The sequence below is a fragment of the Macaca thibetana genome, chromosome 7 (genome assembly GCF_024542745.1).
Source record: "Macaca thibetana thibetana isolate TM-01 chromosome 7, ASM2454274v1, whole genome shotgun sequence".
NCBI classification, from domain to species: domain Eukaryota; kingdom Metazoa; phylum Chordata; class Mammalia; order Primates; family Cercopithecidae; genus Macaca; species Macaca thibetana.
The window spans coordinates 84,244,504-84,268,754 of NC_065584.1; the positions used below are offsets into that span (position 1 = coordinate 84,244,504).

Sequence of the window (24,251 nt, forward strand, 5' to 3'; positions counted from 1 at the left end):
CAACCTTTACTTCTGATTTCTATTTCATGGAATTTGGGATTGAAGTTAAACTACAACAGTGCCGCCAACACCAAGTCTTGCAGGAAAAAAATACAAAGAAATTTAACAAAAAAAAAATATATTAATAAAAAAGTTCAAAAAAGGGGGGGGATTGTCATCTCCTTTGGGGTGCGATGGCTTCAAATCCAAACTGAGGCTCTCCGGGTGGTGAGGATGTGCGAGGAGGCCTCTTGAAGAACTCCAGGCCTATCATGCTGTCTGTCCGCTAAAGCCTGAGGCTCGAGGTCAGAGGATCCAGGAAGGCTCTGCAGTCGGCCCAGGAGGGCGGGGTCCCGTGGTGGAGGCGGGGAGAGGGAAGGACCGCACGGATCACCAACCCCTGCTCGGCCCCGTACCAGGAAGCGCTGGGGGGCAGAGGAGCGGAGTTGAGGCAGAAGCCAGGTGAGGCTGGAGTCCTGGGGGTAGGCAGGCTGTCGCTGCCGCTGCCTGAGATGGAAATCGGGGGAGGAAGCTCGCGGAAGAAACAGCGGAGGGTCGTGGAAAGAAAGCAATGGCTAAGCTAGGGATGGGGTACCAGGTAGGGGGAGGAAATGGGAGAAATAGGTGGGGCTCCAGCGCATGCTCAATAGGAAGGGGCGCCGGTAGGGTGTCGACGCATGCGTAGTGGGCTTCTCGGGCGGTGGGGTGGTCGCGGAATTTGGAGACCTACTTCGGGAAAGGTAAAATGCGGGAGCAATTTTAGGGTACCTGTGGGACCTGGGCTCTTAGGGTCCTGACACAGGACGCGCCTGGGCCGAAAACCCAGGCACGCCCGGCCAGAGAGTGTTTCTTCACTCCCGGACTCTGCCAGTCAGAATGGTGGCGCCTTCGCTGAAGCTTCAGGACCTCATCGAAGAGATTCGCGGGGCCAAGACTCAGGCCCAGGAGCGGGAGGTGATCCAAAAGGAGTGCGCCCACATCCGGGCCTCCTTCCGCGATGGGGACCCAGTGCACAGGCACCGGCAGCTGGCCAAACTGCTCTACGTCCACATGTTGGGCTACCCCGCCCACTTTGGACAGGTACTGGCCAGGAATACCTCCCTCCTGAGCTTGATGAAGGCTAGTGGGGCAGAGTCACGGACTCTCTCACCTGTTTATGCCCTGGTTTTTAAAATTCTACAATTTCAGAGTCATCACAGGCTGCACTGCAAACCTCTTTCCCCATTGCTACCCCTACTGGTCATCAGCTGGCCTGAACCCTTCATTCTCTGGCCAGCCTCGTTTAGGGCAGGCACCTCCTCCTTTCCTCTCCCAACCTCCTCAACTCCTAGTTCCTCCTACCCACTAACGCCTGAATTTCCTAAGCTTCTCCTCTTGTTGAAGGGAGAGTGATGAGATAGGATGCCCCACAGGTTAATCTGGTTTTAAAGAGGAAGATGGAACAGGGATGTGAGTGTCTATGGTTTCACCCCTGCCTCTTCCTGGTTTGCCCCCTTGACTATAGATGGAGTGCCTGAAACTGATCGCCTCCTCCAGATTCACAGACAAGAGGGTGGGCTACCTGGGGGCCATGCTTCTATTGGATGAGAGGCACGATGCCCACCTGCTCATTACCAACAGCATCAAGAAGTGAGAGGGTTCTGGCAATCACTTGGAATCAGGGAGATGGGAGAGTAGGGACCTTGGAAATCCCAGGGGACTGCCTGTTGTGGGTACTGAAAAGGACTGATTTTCTCAGAGGTTTGACTGACCGTCCTCCCAAACCCTGCAGTGACCTGAGCCAGGGGATTCAGCCAGTACAAGGCCTGGCCTTGTGCACTTTGAGCACCATGGGCTCTGCTGAGATGTGCCGAGACCTGGCCCCAGAGGTGGAGAAACTGCTCCTGCAGCCCAGTCCCTACGTGCGCAAGAAGGTGAGATGGTGGGACTCCTGGCACTTGCTCCTGCAGATACTGCCTGCTGTGTGCCATATAGTAGTAGATGCAGGGGTCAATCCCCTCTGACCCCTGTCTGAGGCCCCGGACCTCTGCAGGCTATTCTGACTGCAGTGCACATGATCCGGAAGGTCCCTGAACTCTCCAGCGTCTTCCTCCCACCCTGTGTCCACCTGCTTCACGAGCGTCACCATGGTAAGGCTGTGGGGCTCCCCATCCTTTGCTTCAGCTCTGTGGACAGAAGAATTGAAAATCGGATGGGAACACCAGCTCATAGGAGAAGGGTAGCGCACACACACAGGCACACACGCAATAGACTCTCTTGCCCCTGGCCCCCACCATTCACTTCCCCGACCCTGACCCCAGGCATCCTGCTGGGCACCATCACGCTGATCACGGAGCTCTGCGAACGAAGCCCTGCAGCCCTCAGGCACTTCCGAAAGGTGGGCTGGTGAAGGGGCAGGCCCTGGGCCTGAAGAGAGGGTCAGTGGGGAAGGAATGGGGCTTTAGCTGGAGAGGATTAGAACAAATGCCCAAAGTTGTGCCCTCCCTCCAGGTGGTACCCCAGCTGGTACAGATCCTCCGGACTCTGGTGACAACAGGATACTCCACAGAACACAGCATATCTGGAGTCAGCGACCCCTTCCTGCAGGTGGGGTGACCTTTCACTGCTGTATGCCTGGAACAGAGAGGGCATAGCAGTAAGACCATGACCAGTGGTCTCCTCCAAGAGAACACTGGCCCTCTCAGTGTCCTGGGCAGCAGAATAGCAGGCACAGGATTGCTCAGGTCATCCCAGGACCTGTGAGGGGAGAGAGAATGCCTAAAAGTCAGGAAAATACAGTTTGGTAACAATTTTTTTTTAAGCCTGTCCTAAACTCCCCTGGCCTCAGACACCTCTGTTCCCCTCCCAGGACCAAGGGACCTGTGGAGGTGAGGAGGTGTGGGGAGGATCTAAGGAGCGAGCCAGACCCTCACAGTGCTCTCCTCCATGTTAGAGTTTTCTCCTCGGCTCCATGACTCCTTATCCTATGAACCCCTTCACCTTTCAATTTTCAACCCAACCTCAGGTCCAGATACTTCGTCTGCTTCGGATCCTGGGCCGGAACCACGAGGAGAGCAGTGAGACCATGAATGACTTGCTGGCCCAGGTCGGGGCTGGGAGGAGGGCACTGGTTAGCTGTGTTGCTTGGAGACCCCACCAGCCCTGGGTGCCCCTCACTTGACTCCTCACTGTGCAGTGGCCATATCATTGCCTCTCCGTCTCCTCTAGACAGTGAACTCCATGAAGAAGGGACACAGTCTGTCTTAGTGCTATTGCCCCAGTGCCCAGGCTGGCCCTGGCACATAGTAGAGGCTAAGGGAACTTTGTTGGATGGTTGAAGGCTGGACAGATGACATGTTAGAGTCCTTCAAGAGACCTGAGGATTACCCGGGCTTGTTGGCAGGTGCCTGTAGTCCTAGCCACTCAGGAGGCTGAGGCAGGAGGATCACCTAAGCCTGGGAGGTCAAGGCTGCAGTGAGCTGTGGGTGACAGAGTGAGACCCTGTATCAAAAGAAACGGAGACCTGAGGAGGGCCCTGAGCAGATACATCTCCTCTCTCCTCCACTCAGGTGGCCACTAACACAGACACCAGCCGAAATGCCGGGAATGCGGTCCTGTTTGAGACAGTACTCACCATCATGGATATCCGCTCTGCAGCTGGCCTACGGGTATCATCCCTTATGCCTCTCCCACTGTGGCCCCGCCCACCACCTCACCCACACAGGTCCTGCTTGCTGGTTTCTTCCTCCTAGCCCCATCGTGTTGCGCCAATGTGTTCTCACTCCTCAATGGCTGAGCAGGTTGCTTCTTTCCTGGCTGACCCCAGCTTCTGCCTCTCATAGGTTCTAGCTGTCAACATTCTTGGCCGCTTCCTACTCAACAGTGACAGGAACATTAGGTAATAGTCCCAACTGTCTACCTAGGCTGTGCCACTGATCCCCTGGCCCTCTGCCCTCCTTCCTCCAGAGCTTCCTGATCCATTTCTCTCTTACCCCTATACTCAAGACAGGATGGGGACTGGGGGCTGATGGCCATGATGTGATAGAACCTCCCCCATCCTGACCAGGTATGTAGCCCTGACATCATTGCTTCGACTGGTGCAGTCTGATCACAGTGCTGTGCAGCGGCATCGGCCCACTGTGGTGGATTGTCTACAGGAAACTGATGCCTCCCTCAGCCGGTGAGCAGTGATACAGGGGACGGGAGGGCAGGGCAGAGGTTCCCAGTGCCTTGTGGCCAAGACTCGAGCCAGCTTAGAGCAGCTGGAGTAAGAGGACTAAGGGGGACAGGTCCCTGGGGAAGCAGAGGGGCTGAGGCATGGACCAGGATAACCTGGGCTACCTGCATGGAAACCTCTTTCTCCTGCCAGGAGGGCCCTGGAACTAAGCCTGGCTCTGGTAAATAGCTCCAATGTGCGAGCCATGATGCAAGAGCTGCAGGCCTTTCTGGAGTCCTGCCCGCCTGACCTACGGGCTGACTGTGCCTCAGGCATCCTGCTAGCTGCAGAAAGGTGAGGTGCCCAGGAGTCGAAGAGGGTAGAATCTGGGCAGGGTCAGTACCAGGACTGATGAGCCATATATCCCCTAGGTTTGCTCCCACCAAACGCTGGCACATAGACACCATCCTGCATGTGCTGACCACGGTGAGGCAGGGGCCAGTCAGAGAGCTGGGCAGAAGTGGTCAAGATTCACCACACTGACTTGGCCATGCCCACACCTTCCAGGCAGGTACCCATGTGCGGGATGATGCAGTGGCCAACCTGACCCAGCTGATTGGGGGGGCCCAGGAGCTACATGCCTACTCTGTGCGCCGCCTCTACAATGCCCTGGCAGAAGACATTTCCCAGGTATCATTCCCACCTACCCAGGCCTAGGGCTGCCCAACCACTCCCTTGCCCATCCTGGGCGGCCTCCTCCTTATACTAGATTCCAATTTTTCTCTCAAGATCACAGCTACCTACATAGTGCAGAAGACATCCAAGCACAGAGCCCTGTTTTTAAGAACATCTGGGCTTTTATCCTGACTCTGGTACCTCCTGGCTATGTAACTACAGATGACTAACTTCCTTTATGCTCCACGTACCCTGACTGCCTCTTAGAGCTGCCTTGAGATTAAAGCTCTTGTGTTTATGAGGTTTTATTATTACCTTGAATGCTGAATGAATTAACAGATGCCAGGCAGTATCTACAGCCCCCTCTTCCATGTTAATTAAATAGGGTGGGCAGAAAGCATCCACACCTTCCACAAGGGAGGGACCCTCTCACATTTCCATCCTGTGTGGTTAGGCCATGTAGTTCTGATGCTTGGCCACCAGAGGGCAGTGGGAGCCAGGTAACAAACTTCCCTTTCCCCACCCCTCCAACCCCCCTCCACCATCTCTGTACTGCCTAAAGGGATATTACCATGTCTGGAAGTGGGGAGAGGACCTCAGACACTGGCCCAGCAGTGTTTCTCTCTCTCTCTCTCTCTTTTTTTTTTTTTTTAATAGAGACGGGGGTCTCGCTATGTTGCCCAGGCTGGTCTTGAACTCCTGGTCTCAAGCGATCCTCCCGCCTCAGCCTCCCAATGTGCTGGGATTACAGGCGTGAGCCACCATGCCCGGCCAGCCCAGCAGTTTCTTATTCCATGTAGCAACCACTGGTGCAGGTGGCAGCCTGGTGCATTGGGGAATATGGGGACCTCCTGCTGGAGGGGAACTGTGAGGAGATTGAGCCCCTTCAGGTGAGACCTCACTGGGGGTACACTGAGGAGGGACTCGTCAGGGGGGCAGGACTTGCACCAGGGTCACTAACTGTATCCATGTCTGAAGGTGGACGAAGAGGAAGTACTGGCATTGCTGGAAAAGGTGCTGCAGTCCCATATGTCCCTGCCAGCCACTCGAGGATATGCCCTCACAGCCCTCATGAAACTCAGCACTCGCCTCCAAGGGGACAATAAGTAAGAAGGGGTCCCAGCCCCTTGAGAGATGGCCTTTCACTGGACCCACCCATTTCTGAGTTTCTTTCCAGGCATATATACCCAGCCCGCCCTAACCCCAAGCCCTTAGGTTCTTGTTTTTGAGCCAAATCTGGGTATTTCCCTGCTCCATGGGCCTTTCCTTCCTGCCACATCCTGCAGTGGCACACTGCCATTGCCACTTACATACTACACTGGCCCAGCCGCATCCGCCAGGTGGTGTCCATCTACAGGAGCTGCTTGGACGTAGAGCTGCAACAGCGGGCTGTGGAGTATGACACACTCTTCCGGAAGTACGATCACATGAGGTGTGTCCAGCACTGTGCTGCAGCATGGGACCCAAACCCCTGCCCTCTCCCAAATGCCCTTTTGTAGGTACAAGGGCCTCATCCTCACCTGTGTTCCACATCCACGGTGAGAGCTTCCCACCCACTGTTAATTGAAGCTAAGCTGGCTTCCAACCCTCCTTGCTCATCTGAAAATCAGCAACAACATGTCATTTTAGGAAATCAGAAGGGAACTTCTGAGCCACCATGTGCCCAGGGCTCCATGTTCCTAGTCATCATCCTAGATGCCTCTTGTGAAAGGCCCAAAGACCACAGAGGCACACTTGCATTCCATCCTCTCAGGGCTGCCATCCTGGAAAAAATGCCTCTTGTGGAGCGAGATGGCCCTCAGGCTGATGAGGAAGCAAAGGAAAGCAAAGCAGCAGCCCAACTTTCAGAAGCAGCCCCAGCACCCACAGAGCCCCAGGTGAGGAGGCTGGAAACCCTGGGGTAGGAAGACAGGCTGAGCTTCATACCCAGCCCTGCCCCTTCTGTCCCTTCCGCCAGGCCTCACAGCTCCTGGATCTGCTAGATCTCCTGGATGGGGCTTCTGGGGATGCCCAGCATCCTCCCCCTCTGGACCCCTCCCCTGGAGGTGCCCTGGTATACCTGCTTGACCTTCCCTGTGCACCTCCACCCCCAGGTAAGCCTAAGCAAAAGGAAGATGTCTTAGAGAAGGTAGGTGGAAATGTGCTGCTTCTCCTAAGCCAAGGGCTGAGGCTCATGGACCCTGCTTCTTCCTGTGTGTCCCCCATCCCATCCCCATCTCAGGAGGTAAAAGGATGAAGTCAGTCATGGTCACCTGTCTTCCCTTTGTTCCAGACTTCTTTCTCTGGCCTACAGGGCCCTGCTTCCTTCCCAGCCCTTCTTATACCACTTTCCCACTACCCACTCACTGCCCCCTTCTCAGCTCCTCACACCCTCCCACCCTTGGCATTTCATGTTCTTTTTTACATGGAATGTTCTTTCCCGAGCACATCGGATGACCAGCTCATTCTCACTCCAGGCTTCAGCTAAAATGTCAGATGCCTTCCCCTACCGCTCCTATTTAAGTCAGTTCTCCCCAGTTATTCTAGAATGACTTAGTTCCTTCATAGCATCTATTATGGTCTGTAATTATCTTGCTTATTTTATTTTTATTTTTATTTTTTGAGACAGAGTCTCGCTCTGTCACCCAGGCTGGAGTGCAGTGGCGCGATCTCAGCTCACTGCAACCTCCGCCTCCCAGGTTGAAGCTATTCTTGTGTCTTAGCCTCCCAAGCAGCTGAAACTACAGGCACAACCCACCACACTCAGCTAATTTTTTGCATTTTTAGTAGAGACAGGGTTCCACCATGTTGGCCAGGCTGGTCTCAAACTCCTGACCTCAGGGATCCACCCACCTCAGCCTCCCAAAGTGCTGGGATTACAGGCATGAGCCACCATGCCCGGCCCTTTTTTATTGTTTCTCTCCCCCATTAGACAGTAAGCTCCAGCCTCATCTTCATATCTACTTTGTTACTAGCCTCTCGAGTAGTGCAGGGCCAGTAGGTGTTCACTCAATTTTTGTTGAATGAACAAACATGTTCTCTCAAACCTGCACACTGAGCTGCCTCTGTCTCCCTACTCCAGCTCCCATCCCAGATCTCAAAGTGTTTGAGCGTGAGGGAGTACAGCTGAATCTGTCTTTCATTCGACCCCCTGAAAACCCTGCTTTGCTGTTAATCACCGCCACTGCCACCAACTCCTCAGAGGGTGATGTCACCGATTTCATCTGCCAGGCTGCTGTGCCCAAGGTTTGTAAAGATCAGGGTTCAGAGGTGGCCTGGGGACTCCAGGAGAAAAGGCCACTAAGTGGAGGTGGTGGGTGGGAGACAGTGTGAGATGCGATTGAGTCATCTGGAGATCAGCACTTGGGGAGTTACAGGAAAAGGGTGTGGAGCCACTGGGTGTAGAGGAGCTGCCTGAGCCCCACCTACTGCCATACTGTGCTCTGTTAAACTCCTGTGCTCAGAGTCTCCAGCTCCAAATGCAGGCCCCCAGTGGGAACACAGTTCCAGCTCGGGGTGGCCTTCCTATCACCCAGCTCTTCAGAATCCTCAATCCTAACAAGGTGAGCTTCAGGAGTCCCCCCAAGACAAGACCCAGGGATAGGAGAAGTCATGGGTGCTAACCCTGGTCCCCGCTCTCCTATTCCTAGGCCCCTGTGCGGCTAAAGCTGCGCCTCACCTACAACCACTTTCACCAGTCAGTGCAGGAGATCTTTGAGGTGAACAACTTGCCTGTGGAATCGTGGCAGTAACTGTCTCCATCACAGCCTGAAATTCTCCTGTGTCCCAAACCCCAGCGGGCCCCAGCCGCTTGAAACCTACACCTGAGGGCTACCAGCAGGTGGCACTCTGGCTTTGCACTGCAAAAACTGGGGACCAGCCCCCTTCTCCCACAAATAAAGCCCAATAAAGCCTGAGAGGGGAGGAAAGCCATATTTGGGTATATTTGAAGTGGAAAATGTGTATGAATAACAGCAAGGGAAAAGCATTCTTACATAAGAGGTATGCATCTTCCCCTGAACCTTGAGAACCTGTCTCAACACAGGGGCGGGGATGGGGCGGCTGCTGGTTCTTTCTAACCCGCTTCAGGTCAGGGAACAAATTTGCCCCAAACTTCTACAGGCGGCACTCTACCCTCTGGGCCAGAGCTGGGCACAGTGGCAAAATCAGATTAGAATTTCTAGAGTTCTAACTGGGATTCCCAACCATTTCCTCAACTTGCTTCTATTTCCCACACCCCAAGGCAGGGAAATCCCTGCTGCCTCCCCTCATCGTCTAACTCAGCTGTAAGGCGGTTGAGGAGCTACTGGCAGAATCAATGGCATCGACCAAGGGAGGGGGGTGGCAAGGGATTTTCCTGTGCTTAACTACTGATCACGGCTAAGTGGAAATCCTATAAACACGAGCGGAAATCAATGGAGGCTGCTTAGCGGCCAGGGGAGAGGGGCGGCCCACAGATTGCATCTGACGGATGAGGGAAGAAGCAGCAGCCAGGGAGGGCTCAAGGAAGAGTAGCTTAGAGTAGGGGGAAGAAACAGGCAGAGCTAGAGAGAGAGGAGTCACTGTCAGAAGGGACGCTGAGGGGAGAGGCACAGTGGGCCAGGAGTGGACTCCATTAGACCCAGAGTTCCCTTCCCATTCTAGGAAGTGACACCCCTAGCCCAGGCAGTTATCAGGATCTTCAGTCCCCTGTGGCCTCTGCTTGGAGCTGTTCACTTCTAGCAGGCGCTGATAGTCTTGAGGCCGGAAACGCTGTAGGTACACGATCAGCTTGGCTGGTGCTGTCTCCTGTGCAGGCACACCTACAGGTAAAAGGACAACGAGGAGAGAAATGGACAGAGCCACAAGCACTTTGACTCTGCTCCCTGGCCACCTAGCCAGGACCCATGGATGTTTCCAGAGCCACACTGGGGTTCTGAATGTCATCCACCCAGCTTCTATAACACACTAGTCCACTCCTTGCCTGCTTGTGGAACTGGGACCTAAAAGAGCAACTTCAGGCAAGAGTGGGACTAGAAGCCACACTTGAGCCTCTCCTCCAGCAAGGAGAAATGGCGAAGAGGCACCCAGGCACCAAGAAGATGAAGGATACCTCAACATCAGCTCATTTCAGTTATTACCCTGTCCCACAATCAAGATTAAAGCCCATCACAGGGCACAGGGGCTGACGTCTGTAATCCCAGCACTTTGGGAGGCCGAGACGGGCAGATCACAAGGTCAGGAGATAGAGACCATCCTGGCTAATGTGATGAAACCCCGTCTCTACTAAAAATACAACAACTTAGCCGGGCGTGTTGGTGAGCACGTGTAGTCCCAGCTACTCGGGAGGCTGAGGCAGGAGAATGGCGTGAACCAGGGAGGAGGAGCTTGCAGTGAACTGAGATCGCACCACTGCACTCCAGCCTGGGGGACAGAGCTAGGCTCTGTCTCAAAGAAAAAAAAAAAAAAAGATTAAAGCCCATCTAGACCAGGCCAAAGCTCATAAGCTTAGTAATGAAGCACATGCAGAGATCTACAAATAGAAACCAAGAGCTATAGAAAGAAGAGGAGGGAAGCTATAGCCATGGGGTGGGATTCACATAGAGTTCTCACCTCTACATCGTAAGGTGAGAATGGAATTGCCTGCCGGGCGCGGTGGCTCAAGCCTGTAATCCCAGCACTTTGGGAGGCCGAGACGGGCGGATCACAAGGTCAGGAGATCGAGACCATCCTGGCTAACACGGTGAAACCCCATCTCTACTAAAAAATACAAAAACCTAGCCGGGCGAGGTGGCGGGCGCGTCTGTAGTCCCAGCTACTCGGGAGGCTGAGGCAGGAGAATGGCGTGAACCCGGGAGGCGGAGCTTGCAGTGAGCTGAGATCCGGCCACTGCACTCCAGTCTGGGCGACAAAGCGAGACTGTCTCAACAAAAAAAAAAAAAAAAAAAAAAAAAAAGGAATTGCCTATTGCTGGTGTCTGTTGTCAGTGCCTGACAGTGTGCTAGGCACGTAGCAAGGAACTCAGTGTATGTTTGCTGAGGGGGCTCAAACAGCACTGCAGGGCTGTAAGGCCCCATGGGGTGCAAAATTCCACACTAGTGTGAATGAACTGTCTACAAGGGAATTATGCTTGGGAACAAATCTACCAAATCATGCCCCACTGTCTCACATAACTATAATGTTATTGCCCTTTACGAAAAGCTGAAAGGACAAATTAAAAGGATCTAGGTAACTGTAAAACAAAAGGACAGAAGATTGGTTGGACTCTTGGTGTAGTGGGCAGTGCATCAGTCTCATGATCGGAAGATCCTGAGTCTGAGCCTGCCAGAGGGCAGCTTTTGTAAAAAGGCTTTTTACTCCTCCTTGTGGAGGAGTGGTGACTGAAGAAGAAAAAAAAAAAGATTGGGGGAAGGAAGAGTCAAAGCAGGGAACTGAGAAATGAAACTGAAGGAGATCTGGCTATAGGTATGAGAACTAAATGAGACAGGTTGGCTGGGATTAGACACATGGAAGGACTAAATCCAAATTAGCTACTGTTAAAGAGAAAATGAGATTTCACAGAACTGTAAGCAAACTTAGAAAATTGCTAAAACAATTCCCATTACAAAAATAATCCAGGCCAGGCGCAGAGGCTCACACCTGTAATCTCAGCACTTTGGAAGGCTGAGGCAGGCAAATTGCTTAAGGAGTTCCAGGCCAGCCTGGGCAATATGACAAAACCTCATCTCTATTTTAAAAAAAAATTTTTTTAATCCAGAGGCCCTCCCCCACTACATGGTCCAGTGGGTGCCTCCAAAAGAGAGAAGTGGGGAGCAGGAAAAGCACAAAAGGGCCTGTCTCTCTCACCAAGCATGCTGCTGAGCCTGTGGATCTTCTCTAGGGCAGCTGGTACTTCAGCCTCCTCATGCACCAGGGCCTCTACCTCACCCACAGCATAGCCAAAGTCGGCTGTATCCAAGTCCACCCTGAGCTGTGGCTCCTCTTCATCAGTTCCCAAGAGTACCAGTTTCCAGGCACTCCGCTTAGTCACAAAACTAGCTACTTCCTGCAGCCCCAATGGGCCCAGGACAGCAGCCACATCTCCAGCCCCCAGGCCGTCAGCCCCCAGCACCTTACAGAGCTGGGCCACAATTGTAGGTTCCGCTGTGAGTTCCTTATACTCCGTGTGGTGTCCTAAGACACCTGCTGCTCCAGGACATTTGAGCTCCCATCCACTACCCTCTCGTCGTCGCAGCCAGTGGTCAGCCTGCATAAGGCTCAGCTCAGGGGTGTCATAGTAGGTGTCTCGGAAGGTGACCCGGTGCTCCAGGGTGCCCCCCAACTCCTGCAGCCGCTCCTCTGTGCCAGGCCCTGGAAGGAACTTTCGCTCCACCTCTATCAAGCCCTGGGCCATGCTACCTGCAATTGGTTGAACAAACGTTTGCTGAGTTCCCAAGGATGCAAAGCCTCATGCTCAGCTCCTGGGGCGTCAACTCAGTACAGACCCCCTCCCTGGAAGAACTTATGAGGGGCACAGTGTGTCGCAATAGTCTCTAGGGCTACTGCCCTTTTCTCTCTACCTCGGTGACATTAAGGCCCCGTCGGTCGTATTTTAACGTTCTGACAGTGACAGGTCTCCAGTAAAATCCCTTCCACTGCTGCTGATGTCCTCAATCCAAAGAGCCCCCTAGAAAGCAGGCTGGGTAGCGGGTATCCTTTCAACGCCCCCCTCTCTACACCCTCCCACCCCAGGAGGCTAGTGGCTCACGACCCGGGATGACCTGCCCTTTCCTGCTACACTACTGGCCAGCGGAACCTCAGGTCTCACCTCAAAGCCCGAGAGTCTCCTCGCGGGACCCAGAGAAGGGGAAGGGAGCCCACGCCATACACCCGCGAGGAATGCCGGGAGCAGTTCCTGATCCCGGACCTCGTCCCGACCCTCCGCGGGCCCGGCAGGTCCCGGCACCAGCGGCCATATTAGGTCCGTTGTGGCGGTGCCGAGAGCAGGCCAGGGCTCGAGAGACACGCTATGTAATGGGAGGCCGCGACCTCCGCGGTGGCCAGGGGAGCGAGGCCGCCCCCTGGCGCTCTGCTCCTCATTGTCTGCCCCGCACGGCTCCCGGGGGTTGGTACAGGTCTCAGACCAGAGGCTGAGCCAGGCACCGTGATGCGCGGATGCATGATGGGAGATGTAGTTCCAAAGGGAGACTTTGCCCTCTCGCCCCGTCCGTCGCTATGGTGACAGGAAAGCTGCAATTGGTGCTTGCGGTACTCTGCCTAAAGCTGAACTGGGGCTACAGGGCGGCGGGGAGAGTTGAGTGCAAGGGGCTCAAGCCCCAGTCCCATCTCCAACACCCACCCGCCCCACCCCCAACGCAGGCAGATGGGCCTGGAATACAAGCCATTCACACTGTCCAGCAGATATCTGCTATAGCAGCCAGTTAAGTGCAGGCCAGTGGCAATGGTGGCGGGTGGCGGGTGGCGGGGGATTGGGGGAGGGAAGGGAGCAGGGGGCAGCGCGTAATAAAGTCCAGTTTAGCTACTCTGGAGTTTTAGAGGAGATCTAATACCTCCTGGCATGAACGTTCAGGGTAGGAGTGGGTGAGAAACTTTCTGTCAGAGAATAAAGTGATATTTGGCCAGGAACTAAAGATATGATGGAATTTCAACAGTTGGAGACCTGGATGGAGGCAGGATTAGCCTAAGCAAAGGCCCAGAAACTGGAGAGCACCTGGGTGGTATGTAAGTAGAAGACGAGCCTAGAAATGCAGTTGAAGAAAAAGCCTTGAGTGCTAGACTGAGGAGTTTGTGTCAGTTTCCAGAGGTCCCTAAGCAGTTTTTGTCAGGTGTGGAACTACTTATGTTCATTTAGAATACAGAAAGGCCGGTGCAGTTGCTCACACCTGCAATCCCAGCACTTTGGGAAGCCGAGGCCGGTGAATCACCTGAGGTAAGGACTTCGAGACCAGCCTGGCCAACATGGAGAAACCCCCGTCTCTACTAGAAATGCAAAAATGAGCCAGGCATGGTGGCGCATGCCTGTGTTCCCAGCTACTCCAGAGGCTGAGGCATGAGAATTGCTTGAACCAGGGAGGCAGAGGTTGCAGTGAGCTGAGATGGCGCCACTGCACTCCAGCCTGGGCGACAGAATGAGACTCCATCTCTCCCCCAAAAAATAAAATTCAGGAAAACATGGGGTTGACCCTTTGAATGCTTTGGGAGACAAAATATTAATAGAAATGATTCCTTCTTACTCCCTCTGAGGATTATGGTTATCTGGAGACTCTAATTATATGTCTGACCTTCCGTGTGAGGAAGCTCCCTGAGGAACTGTGGCTCTTAACTCCTGGACTCCTTCCTATGATGGGTGAGAAGTGCCATGTTCTCAACACCTGCCCTCTCCCCAGTATGTTTTTGGAAACACATGACCAGTGAGAGGTATTATAAGGAGAAGGACACTGGTTTAAAGACATGGCATTTTGGCCAAGTGCGTTGGCTCACACCTGTAATCCTACCGCTTTGGGAGGTCGAGGCAGGAGGATCACTTGAGGCCAGGAGTTTGAGACCAGCCTGGGCAACATAGCAAGACCCTGTTTCTAAAAAAAAAAAAAAAAAATTTTTTTTTTAGTTAGCTGTGTGTGGTAGCGCATGCCTGTGGTCCCAGCTGCTCAGGAGGTTGAAGCAGGGGGATAGCTTGAGCCCAGGAGGTCAAGGGCAGTGAGCTATGATCCTGCTACTGCCTGTACTCGGCAACAGAGCAAGACCCTGTGTAAAAATAAATAAACAAATGGCATCTTGAACTTGGGATAGCTTGGGTGAACCCCTGGCCCCACTCCATGTTAAGCACCATTGGTTAGGGAGGGAAGCAACCCCAGCTCCTAGGGCCTGCTTTTCATCCATCTTTTGCTTTCCAGTTTTGCTAACCTGGGATGAAGACCTAATTTTTCCTTGTGTTATAAGGTCCAATCCAGTGGGGTAAAAGCTGCAGCTTATTTGAACAGAAAGATCAGTTTCCGGAGCCAGACCTGGGGTTGACTCCCAGCTTCACTTTCTAGATGTTTGGCCATCGGCAAGCTACTCTACTTCCCTAAGCATCTGCTTTTTCTTTTTTTTTTTTTGAGACTGAGTCTCACTCTGGCATCTCAGCTCACTGCAACCTCTGCCTCCCAGGTTCAAGTGATTCTCCTGCCTCAGCCTCCTGAGTAGTTGGGACTACAGGCACATGCCACCACACCTGCCTGATTTTTGTTTTTTATTTGTTTGTTTTTGTTTTTGAGATGGAGTTTCACTCTTGTTGCCCAGGCTGGAGTGCAATGGTGTGATCTTGGTTCACCGCAACCTCTGCCTCTCGGGTTCAAGGAATTATTCTATGTCAGCCTTCCAAATAGCTGGGATTACAGGTGCATGCCACCACACCCAGATAATTTTGTATTTTTAGTAGAGACAGGGTTTATCCATGTTGGTCAGGCTGGTCTTGAACTCCTGACCTCAGGTGATCCACCCGCCTTGGCCTCCCAAAGTGCTGGGATTACAGGCGTGAGCCACCACACCCAGCCAGCCTCTGCTTTTTCGTTGAGAAAATGTGGTCTGCCCCACAGTTACCTATGAGGATTCAGTCATAAACTGTTACATAGTATAAACTCAAAATGTTCATTTCTTTCTCTTTTTTGTCATGTGAACTTCAGGGTTTTGTTGTGTTGTTTAAGAGAAGAACTATAGCAGTTAGTGTGGGCTCTGGACCCAGACCATGGAGGTTTTTGAATCCTGGTGCTGTCACTTACTTATTGGCCATTGGACCTTGGGCCTGTTAATTCACTTATTTGTGCCTTAGTTTCCTCAACTGTAAAATGGGACTATAATAGTATCTATTATATTGATACTATTGAGATTGAGAGGACTAGACAATATATGTAAAAGTGCTTGAAACTGTCCCTGTGCATTCAAGAAATCTTAGAAATTATTGTTATTAGAATACGGGAGCGGCCGGGCGAGGTGGCTCACGCCTATAATCCCAGCACTTTGGGAGGCTGAGGCTGGTGGATCACCTGAGGTCAGGAGTTCCAGACCAGCCTGGCTAAGATGGTGAAACCCCCATCTCTACTAAAAATACAAAATTAGCAGGGCATGGTGACGGGCACCTATATAATCCCAGCTACTTGGGAGGCTGAGGCAGGAGAATCACTTGAACCTGGGAGGCGAAGGTTGCAGTGAGCTGGGATCATGCCACTGCACTGCAGCCTGGGCGACAGAGTGACTCTGTCTCAAAAAACAACAACAAAAAATGGGCTGGACGCAGCGGTGGCTCACACCTGTAATCCCAGCACTTTGGGAGGCCGAGGCAGGCGGATCACAAGGTCAGGAGTTGGAGACCAGCCTGACCAACATGGTGAAACCCCGTCTCTACTAAAAATACAAAAATTAGCTGGGTGTGGTGGTGCTTGCCTGTAATCCCAGCTACTTAGGAGGCTGAGGCAGGAGAATCGCTTGAACCCAGTGGTGGAGGTTGCAGTGAGCCGAGATAACGCCACTGCACTCCAACCTGGGCGACTGAGCGAGACTCCATCTCAACAACAACAAAAAAATAAAAAATAAAAAAAAATTGCAGGAACACTTAATGAGCTGATAAACTGAAGATGAGGAGGAGGAGCCCGAACCTCCCACTACCCAGCTCAGGGGACTATGTAACCGCGTGGAGGAGGCAGAAGCTCTCAGAGACTAAAGAGTAATTGCTGCGGTAGAAAAGGTTCTAGTACCCAATAGGAGAGGGGGGGAATAATAAGGCAGGAAGAAGGGAATGAAAAAAAGGAGGCCTTGGGCGGCTCAGGGTTTGTTCTGTAGCTGATTTAAAACAAAACAACAAAACACATGTATGGTTTCTGCAGACCACAGGATGAAGAAGAGAGGAGACGGAAAAGAGTTTAAAGGGGCCTGCCCTCTTTGCAAGCACCGGCTTGAACTTGGAGCCAGAGTCGAGGAGGCGACCTGGTGGGCTGGCCGGCCTGCCCCCAGGCCCTGGGTCCCGCGAGGCGGGCGGGCGCGAACAGACTACAACTCCCGGCATGCGCCGCGGCGGGCGGGTCGCTGCACCTGCTCAGTGGGGCCGCCCCGGGCGCCTGGGTATTGATTATTCCATTGTGTGGGACGCCTCGACTCCAGCCAGTGAATGAGGCGGAGGAGTGAGGGCGAGGAGGAGGAGGAGGGCGAGGAGGAGGAGGAGGAGGAGGAGGAGGAGGGAGGAGGAGGCAGGGAGCGAGCGAGTGCCCAGGGTGAATCAATGGAAACCCCCTCACGAAGCCGGGGAAACACTTCAGCCGCAGCCAAATAGCATTGATTATTTTCCTTCACTTCCCTCACCGCCGTGAATTTATTTATTTATTTTTTCCATCTCCGTCCCCGACGCCCCGGAGCGAGCGCTGGAGGGAGGGAGGAGGAGGGGAAAAAAGAGGAATCAACACATCGGAGAAGTCCCTTCCAAGAGCCGCCCCCTCCCCTCCCCGCCTCGCGCTGCTCGGCGGCCGCGGTTCGACTCCCGTCCCTGCTTCCAGCTGAGGTGTAAGTGCATCGATTTCCGATGCTGCTGGGTTGGTTTTTTTCTCCTCTCCCTCTCTCTCTTCTTCCCTTCCTTGCTCTTTGGAAGCTCGAGACGGGAGAGGAGGCGCTCGGAGACTGCCGCTGGAGGGGACGGAGAGGGACGAGAAGGGGCTGGGGGAGGGGACAAGGACGGACAGACAGACCGAGAGCCCAGGGAGAAAGCAGACAGGGGTGTGGGAGGAAGAGGGCGTGCGCGGGGACGGGGGTAGAGAGACATGCGGGGGTGGAGGGAGAAACGGGAACGGGAAAGGCAGAGGCCCGCCGGACAGACGGAGGGTATGGAAAGCCTAGACGGACCGCGCTGAGCTGTGCAGGGAGCGGGGGTCCCGGAGGGAAGGGGAGGCCCGGTGAGTGTGAGGGCTCAGAGCTGTCAGCCTGGAGGGGCCTGGGTCTCGGCGGCCCCCCGCCGGCTGTGGGACGGGAGAACAGCGGCCGGCGGGCTGATGGATGGGCTAGCGCGCTGGGGCGTGGAGTGGGAGGGGACGTGGATACCCTCAATCTTCGTTCGTTTTTGGCTGAAGTTGGGCTTTCCATTCCTTTTTTTGAAAGGGTTGAGTAGGTGAGGGGAGGCCACATGCCCATTCAAGGTGAAGCGTGTCTGTCCTGCACGCCCATCCCACCACCCCCATCCGCTCTTGTCTGCCCCTCTGAGCAGCCCTATCATTTTCAAGCACAAGACCACGCTTCTCGCTGCGCCTGTAGCCCCGCTGATCTCTGTCCATGTGTCCCTGACTTTTGGTTTTGCCATTCATCTCGTCTCTTCCATCCCATCCATCTCTGGGTCTGTATGTCACTGCCTTCACTTGTGACCCTTCCCATCCCAGTGATCCTCTCCTTGTGTGTCTCTGTCACTATGTGTCACGCGTTGGCTGCCTGTTCTGTCGGTCTAGAACTCCATGCCCTCTCCTTCAGAGTCTGTCTGGATATCTCTGGCCTTTTCAAGCTACTTTGGAATTTGCTTATCAGTCATGATTGTGGTGGTCACAGTCAGGGCCTGGAGGAGTGGGATGATGGAGCAAATGTGTCTCCACCAAAGCCTCTAGTGCCTTCAGCATGGCCAGGACAGCCTCCTCTTCCACCTTCACCAGGGAAGCTTTGGAACTTCCTAGCATTGTTGACTGTCCCCTTTGCCATGTGCCTGTCTCCCTCATCAGAACCTCACCTTCTGGTCTCATGCGTGTCATCTGCCTTCCCAGGAGCTTCCCACCACAAAACCTCTTCCCTGCTGACTTAATTTTCCTCCCTTCCCCCACTTTATCATTGTATATTTTTTTATTTCCCCATTTTGCTTCACCTCTTTTTTCCATCTGTTTCCCACCAGCTCTCTTATGAGTTTCCACCTTTGTTCCCATAATCTGCCCTCTTCCTACCTTTTCTTCTTGATCATCCTAAGTTTCTTTTATCCCTTTTCCTCTTATCCAGCATTTTAACCCCAGCAGCAGAATGTACCAGCAAGCAAGGGGCTGGGAGAGGTGTGGGGTATGGTTTGTGAAGGCACATAAACAGGCCAAGAAATAATTTAATGGGCTTCCAGGGGCATATAACCCCTTCATCAATCAGTGCCATTATGTCAGTTAACTGTCAACTTTGATTTTGTAAGAGGACATTCCCTAGGACTCTAAGCTCCACCCTGCCTGGTTGCCCCCCATCCTTCAGTTCATTCTAAATATCAGTTGCTTTTTCTTCACTTTTTAGTTCATCTTCTTCCTAGGCCCCTGCTAGTATCATATTTAGATCCAGCACCATTTTTTTTTATGAGGCAATGTTTATTAGTGTGATAAAAGCTATCGTATGTAAGGAGCCAGATTCATTCAGCCTGAAGAACAGTAAGGGTGGATAAAGGATCTGGAGAGTTTACCTTGGTTTTTAGCCCATCATTGTTTTTCCAAACCTCAGGAGCTTGGAAAGGTAAAAGGAGCAGGTAGACATGGGCAGAAGATGGACGATTTCAGAGGTTAACAGAATTAAAGAAAGGAAGGGGTGGTCAGTGCAATAAACACACGGGGTAGAGAAATGTATGACGTGAGGGATATGCAAAGGAAGAGAGGAAAATCTATGCGGACTGGGGGGCAGGGGAGGAATGAAGAGGTGATTAATTAAGAAATTGGAAGAATGAAACAAAACGTGTTGATAGCAATACAGAAGGTAAAAGGAAGAGAAATGATAGAATATTCCTAAAGTGGAGGTCAACAGAAAAAGCACTATTAAATTAATACAATAGTAAAGAGGGGGAAGGAAGGAATTGCCAAACAAGATGAGATGGGAAAAGAGTATGGTACAAAGAAGGTAAATGGATGGCAAACGAAGGAGTGCTGAGGCAGATCAGAGCTGCACAGAGCTTGGTAGGGGAAAAGAGAGGATGAGGTATCAAAGGAAACAAATGCCTCTGGTGTGAGGAGGACACAGCGTGACTGATGCAAAGAAAGCGAGAGCACTGCGGGGGGGCAGGGGAGGTTGGAAAAAAAGCATAGCAGAAATAGCAGGAATACCATTGGGCGAAGCCTCAGAAGAGATAAATGCCCAAGAGAGGGAGAGAAAGCAGAAATATATGGGGAAGAGAGAGAACCTTACGAGCATTCATTTCATTGGCCTAATCACTCACTACCCCCACCAAAGGCCTTTGTACTTCATTCCCAAGCCAGAACACAAGCAAAGAAATGAAAAAGTAGAATTCCCATAAACTTCAGCTGAGAGGAACTTGAATCTTCCCAGCCCCTGAGAACTAAAGACCTCAAGCCTCTGATGTCATAAATTGGTATTGCCTTGGCAACCTGACACGGTTCCTCCCTCCATGATGTCAGAGGCAGCTGGTGTTACCTTGAGACCCATACAGGAATAACTTGCTGCTTTGCCAGGGTGCTGTATCACCTATGGGGCCAGGGCCTGGGTCGAATTGGTAGGATTTCTGACTCTGGTAGCTTGACCTTGTCTCCCTGGAGCTCTTCTTAGCTCAGAACAACAGTTGTCACAAATAACTCTTGTTTGTGAGTGCCTAAGGTTTACTAGAGCCTGACAGTAGCAAGAGGAAGGAACCTAAGATAGGGCATTGAGGTCGGGATGGTTGGATCAAAAGTCAGGCAGAGACAGAAGAGGAGGACTAGAAATGGTAGTTACAGAATGTGAAAGGAGAAGGGCTTTGTGAGCTGGGAGAGTTGTTGAAAGTGTAATGGCTTTGGGTTTAGGAATGGAGACTAAAGCTGGAATGCAGAGGAAGGGATCAGGGCTGTGTGAGAGTGTAAACTTATTCAGGGATTGAGAAAAGGGAAGAGTTGTGAAATGCCAGAGGGCACAGTGGAATTTGGCTGTACAGGAAGGGTAAAATGGGACAGAGTCCCCTAGTCTGAGAGACTTAGGTCTGGTGAGAGACTCAGGGTTAGTCACATGGCCATCTGAGGAGTGGCTACATCTGTCTAGTTTCCAGTTGTTTTCCAGCACCTAGCACAGTGTCTGTCACACAGAAAAGGCTTAATAAATATCTGTTGATCAAACATTGAATTAGTAGGGAGAGGCTGGGGGAAAGAGCTGCCCACCTAATTTTCACCCACTCCCCCCATCTAAGTCTACATTAACGGGCAAACTGGGAAATCAGAAACCCGAGGGAATGGCTAGAGGGTAGTTAACCAGTGACAGTGAGATCTGAGGCAGACAGGAAAGACTGGGTTAGGGTCACACTTGGAGGCAGCCAGGGGAACTCTCAGGGCTGATATGCCGAGTCTTTGTAGTGATAATTGGAGGAAAACCTGAATGAACAGTCCTAGGAGCCCAAGAGGAAGATGTAGAGGAGGGAAGAGAAAGGAGGCGGTTTCCAGAAAAGGTTGAGAGTTGTTTCCAAAGAGAGAGTTGGCAAATGTGAATTAAAAGTAGCATCCCCACCCGATTCCCAATCATGAAACTACAACTGAATTGTTCATAACCATATATATACAATGACCGCAAATAAGGAGTTCATAAATCAATACCAGACCCATTCTAAACACCTATCCCAACCCAGATAATTATTAATACAAGGAAGGCAGCACTGGCCATGTGGGCCAAAAGGCCAAAGGAGGGAGAAGTTACTGCTGCCCAGATCTTGATGCAAAGAACCCTGTGACGGATGGCCTTGATGTCTGACTCTCCATTGTTGAAAGACTCCAGAGGTATCTAGAAGAGGGGGAGGCAAGAGATGTAGAGCTCACCACAACTCTCAGAGCGAAATCTGCAGAAAGCAGAGGTCTAAATACACAGAAGCTATAGAAAACAAAGATGCACCCAACCAGGAATCACGAGGTGAAGGGCCAAAAAGCCCCTGAATGGGTTGAGAAATCTACGAAAGAAGACAGGGGAGAGAGCTGGGAGTGCTGGAGGACAGTCTGGCTATAATAAGAAAAGGCCAGGGCAGCTAGAGAAGGGGCTGGTGGGCAGGGGGCCTGAAGGAAGGACAGTGGTGGCTGTTGCACTGTCAGCCGCCGCTACGGAGTTGGGCAGCTCATATTTTGCAGCAGGCGACAGGCTGTCGACACAGCGGTCCTTTACCTCACCGTTAGAAACTCATTTCATTGATTTTTCCATCTTTCTTCTTGAGCTACTCACACTAAGCTCAGTCATCCCACCACCCACTTTCCCAGAGCCCCTTGCCTCTCTGGGGAAAGTCCCAGGGAACTGCCTGCCCATCCCTCCTCCCCAGGCTGGCAAGGCAGGGGTGAAAGATTTAGAAGTAACTTCCAGCCCCATAGGGTAATCCCATGAGCTCTCAGTGGCTTCCTCATGTAGGAACGAGTCCAGACACCAGGGCCCCCATGTGCAGTTGTTAAGGGGTGACAGGGCTGAGGTCCACCCACAGTCCTGTCACCAAGCTGTACCACTGGCATGAGGGCTGCATACACCTGGAGGAAGATATCTTTTAATAATTTCTACTGAGACAGCTCAGCACCCCTCAGCATTTTTTACCCCCAAAGTCTAATGAGAGAATAGGAGCCCTCTTTCTGTGTTTGGCAGGAACACAGGATTACATCAAAGCTAAAGTTCAGGCCTTGGAATTCCCAGCAGGGCCATCAACTGGGATGTCGCATGCACAGAGGCCTGTGCAATCAGAAAGACATGAACGTTCCAGGGTGTGCAAGACCCCTCTGCAGAGAGGTTTATGCATGGAGAGTCTGATCCTATGGAGCATGTTGATGTACAAAGTCAGTGGGGCAGAATGGGTGTGGGCAGGAATTTAACTTCATGTATGCACATTTCCCTAGTGCCTTTTTCAGTCATAGCTAACTACCCTGGACCTCTCCCTTTGGGGCTGGGCTTGGGCTAGAGGTCAAGAGTCAATTACCAGTCATTTGGCTTCTCAGTGAAGGAGGACAGAGGGTGGGCCAGAAGTGTTAGATTGTGTTTCCCCGAGGACCTGATGGGGTAAACGCCATTTCCATCCTCAGATTTTTCATTCCTTGTTTTGTGATGCCCTTTCCTTCCCTTAGTCTCAAGCGTCTGTCTTCTTTATTCATGGGCCATGGGCATGGGTCTAGATTTTTCTGCTCCTCTTTACTTGTGGGCCTCTTGCCTCCACACAGTTGTCTGCATTTCCCCCCAGCCATCTCTGTGTTCTGTATCACTGGTCTGCTTGGGCCACAGATGCCCTTCTTCTTCTCATCTCCAGCTTCTTCAGGCTAAGTGGTTTCTACAAACCTACAGATAAATCCTGCTGCTTTAAGGAAAGAAGTGTGCTTGAAATTAGGAAGAGAGAAGGCCAGGAAAGGATAGGAAAGAGGTTCAGGAAAGATTAGGCAGGGAGAAGTTGGGAGAGAGTATGACAGAGATAGGAGTCAAAGGTGAAAAACCCATGACTTGGAGATGGGAGACAGCACAGAGAGATGGCCACAATTTAAATGAGAAAGGGAGGAGTGCGGTAGGCTGTGAGGACTAAGAAATTGGAGAGAAAACAGGAAGCCTGACCCCTCCGCAGGGAAATGAAGACAGCTGAGCAGGGCGGACGAGTGGTTGTGTAAGAAGTAGGGCTGAAAAGCCAGGCCGTGGTCTCAGCCTGCATGTGTCAGTCCTGAGTTCAAGCCGTGCTGGCTTTGACCCTTATGGGAGGAACTGAAGTGGCAAATTAACGATGATAATGAAGTCACTGCTCCTTGTTTGTCTTTGCTGGTTTCCCCTTGAGATTCGTCCTTTGGCCAGACAGGGCAATGTGGGGGAGGGGAGGGACTGGAGCCGTGAAGGGCGGGGGAGAGGGAAGGAAAAGAGAATGGAGAAATGGCAATGTGGAGGACAAATCGACTAGGGGAGAAAAAAGGGGGGGGTGATGAGTGAAGAGAAGAGGAGCCCAGGAATCGAAGAGAGGAGTAGGGAAGGGAGACATGAAAAGAGAACGAAAGAGGAGAGGGGTGCAGAAAAACGGCCAGGGAAAAGAACAATGGGGGACAGGAAAGGGAAACGTGGTAGGAGGAGCAGGAAAAAAAGGTGGGAGAAGGAAAAGTGGAATGGAGAAATGGCGAGCCGGAGGGAAAGAACGTGGCCAGGACTGCAAAAGCTGCAGCTGGCAGGGCCAGTGGGCGGGGCCTCATCTCCATCTCTAATGGCTGTGAAATGAGGTTAGCTCCATTAGAGGCAGTGAGAGTGTAACGAGATCACACTCATTAGGGTTGGGCCATCCCAGTAATTACCACCACCCGAAACACGCCCGCGCCAGCCGGGCCAAGCACAGACGGGCTCACAGCAACACACTGAACAGGACACCCTGCTACTGAATGGGAAGCACAGGCCCACACACATGTACATGGAGGGCCTGGGAAAATCCAGCCAGGGAGAACAAGTACTTTCACCAACCCCAAAGAAGTACTGGGACAGGGCTACAGTCAGGTTACTAGCTGCCCCACATACAATCAAAAAACAACAAACATATACATACCCCAACACAGGAAATAAGGCATATGGATGAATACTTATCATTTCCATT

The 24,251-nt window shown here is 52.3% G+C and overlaps 3 protein-coding genes across 25 annotated transcripts in view; 2 read left to right on the forward strand and 1 right to left on the reverse strand.

The window, feature by feature from the left end:
* Positions 1 to 107: 107 nt before the first annotated feature.
* AP1G2 (adaptor related protein complex 1 subunit gamma 2) lies at positions 108 to 8,701 on the forward strand. Of its 16 annotated transcripts, none has more exons than XM_050796420.1 (22): positions 108 to 719; positions 851 to 1,059; positions 1,484 to 1,608; positions 1,751 to 1,892; positions 2,012 to 2,108; positions 2,280 to 2,356; positions 2,470 to 2,565; positions 2,984 to 3,088; positions 3,528 to 3,626; positions 3,801 to 3,856; positions 4,025 to 4,138; positions 4,328 to 4,468; positions 4,546 to 4,600; positions 4,682 to 4,804; positions 5,590 to 5,679; positions 5,768 to 5,895; positions 6,117 to 6,221; positions 6,543 to 6,666; positions 6,747 to 6,882; positions 7,851 to 8,014; positions 8,233 to 8,331; positions 8,419 to 8,701. In XM_050796420.1, exons 2-22 carry the CDS (start codon positions 856 to 858, stop codon positions 8,518 to 8,520), a joined length of 2,382 nt encoding a protein of 793 aa, XP_050652377.1. In that variant the 5' UTR covers positions 108 to 719; positions 851 to 855; the 3' UTR covers positions 8,521 to 8,701. The 16 variants fall into 16 exon arrangements, 15 of the variants coding, with proteins under 15 accessions (XP_050652377.1, XP_050652383.1, XP_050652379.1 ...); XM_050796426.1 differs by having other exon boundaries at positions 2,984 to 3,064; XM_050796422.1 differs by having other exon boundaries at positions 108 to 441.
* Positions 8,691 to 24,251, reverse strand: part of THTPA (thiamine triphosphatase) — a 47,462-nt gene continuing 31,901 nt past the window's right edge. For all 6 annotated transcript variants that reach the window (XM_050796460.1, XM_050796458.1, XM_050796461.1 and 3 more), the window contains 2 exons: positions 11,594 to 12,145; positions 8,691 to 9,570 (listed from right to left, as the gene is read on the reverse strand). In XM_050796460.1, the coding sequence (XP_050652417.1) occupies positions 9,425 to 9,570; positions 11,594 to 12,145 (698 nt within the window). In that variant the 3' untranslated portion in view covers positions 8,691 to 9,424. The remainder of the gene's footprint in view (positions 9,571 to 11,593; positions 12,146 to 24,251) is intronic.
* Positions 12,966 to 24,251, forward strand: part of ZFHX2 (zinc finger homeobox 2) — a 35,488-nt gene continuing 24,202 nt past the window's right edge. Inside the window, exons 1-3 of one of the 3 annotated variants that reach the window (XM_050796397.1) lie at positions 12,966 to 13,166; positions 13,599 to 13,676; positions 16,609 to 17,278. The gene's annotated coding sequence lies outside the window, so the exon portion shown is untranslated. Of the gene's footprint in view, positions 13,167 to 13,598; positions 13,677 to 16,087; positions 17,279 to 24,251 lie in introns of those variants that run through there. The other 2 variants (XM_050796398.1, XM_050796399.1) reach the window with 2 other exon arrangements.

Excerpts from the sequence above, each read along its gene's own strand:
- AP1G2 (XM_050796413.1), top strand. The coding sequence starts at position 856 with ATGGTGGCGCCTTCGCTGAAGCTTCAGGACCTCATCGAAGAGATTCGC. Across the intron at positions 1,609-1,750 it reads ATTACCAACAGCATCAAGAA|TGACCTGAGCCAGGGGATTC; the intron begins GTGAGAGGGTTC and ends CAAACCCTGCAG. Across the intron at positions 4,469-4,545 it reads ATCCTGCTAGCTGCAGAAAG|GTTTGCTCCCACCAAACGCT; the intron begins GTGAGGTGCCCA and ends TATATCCCCTAG.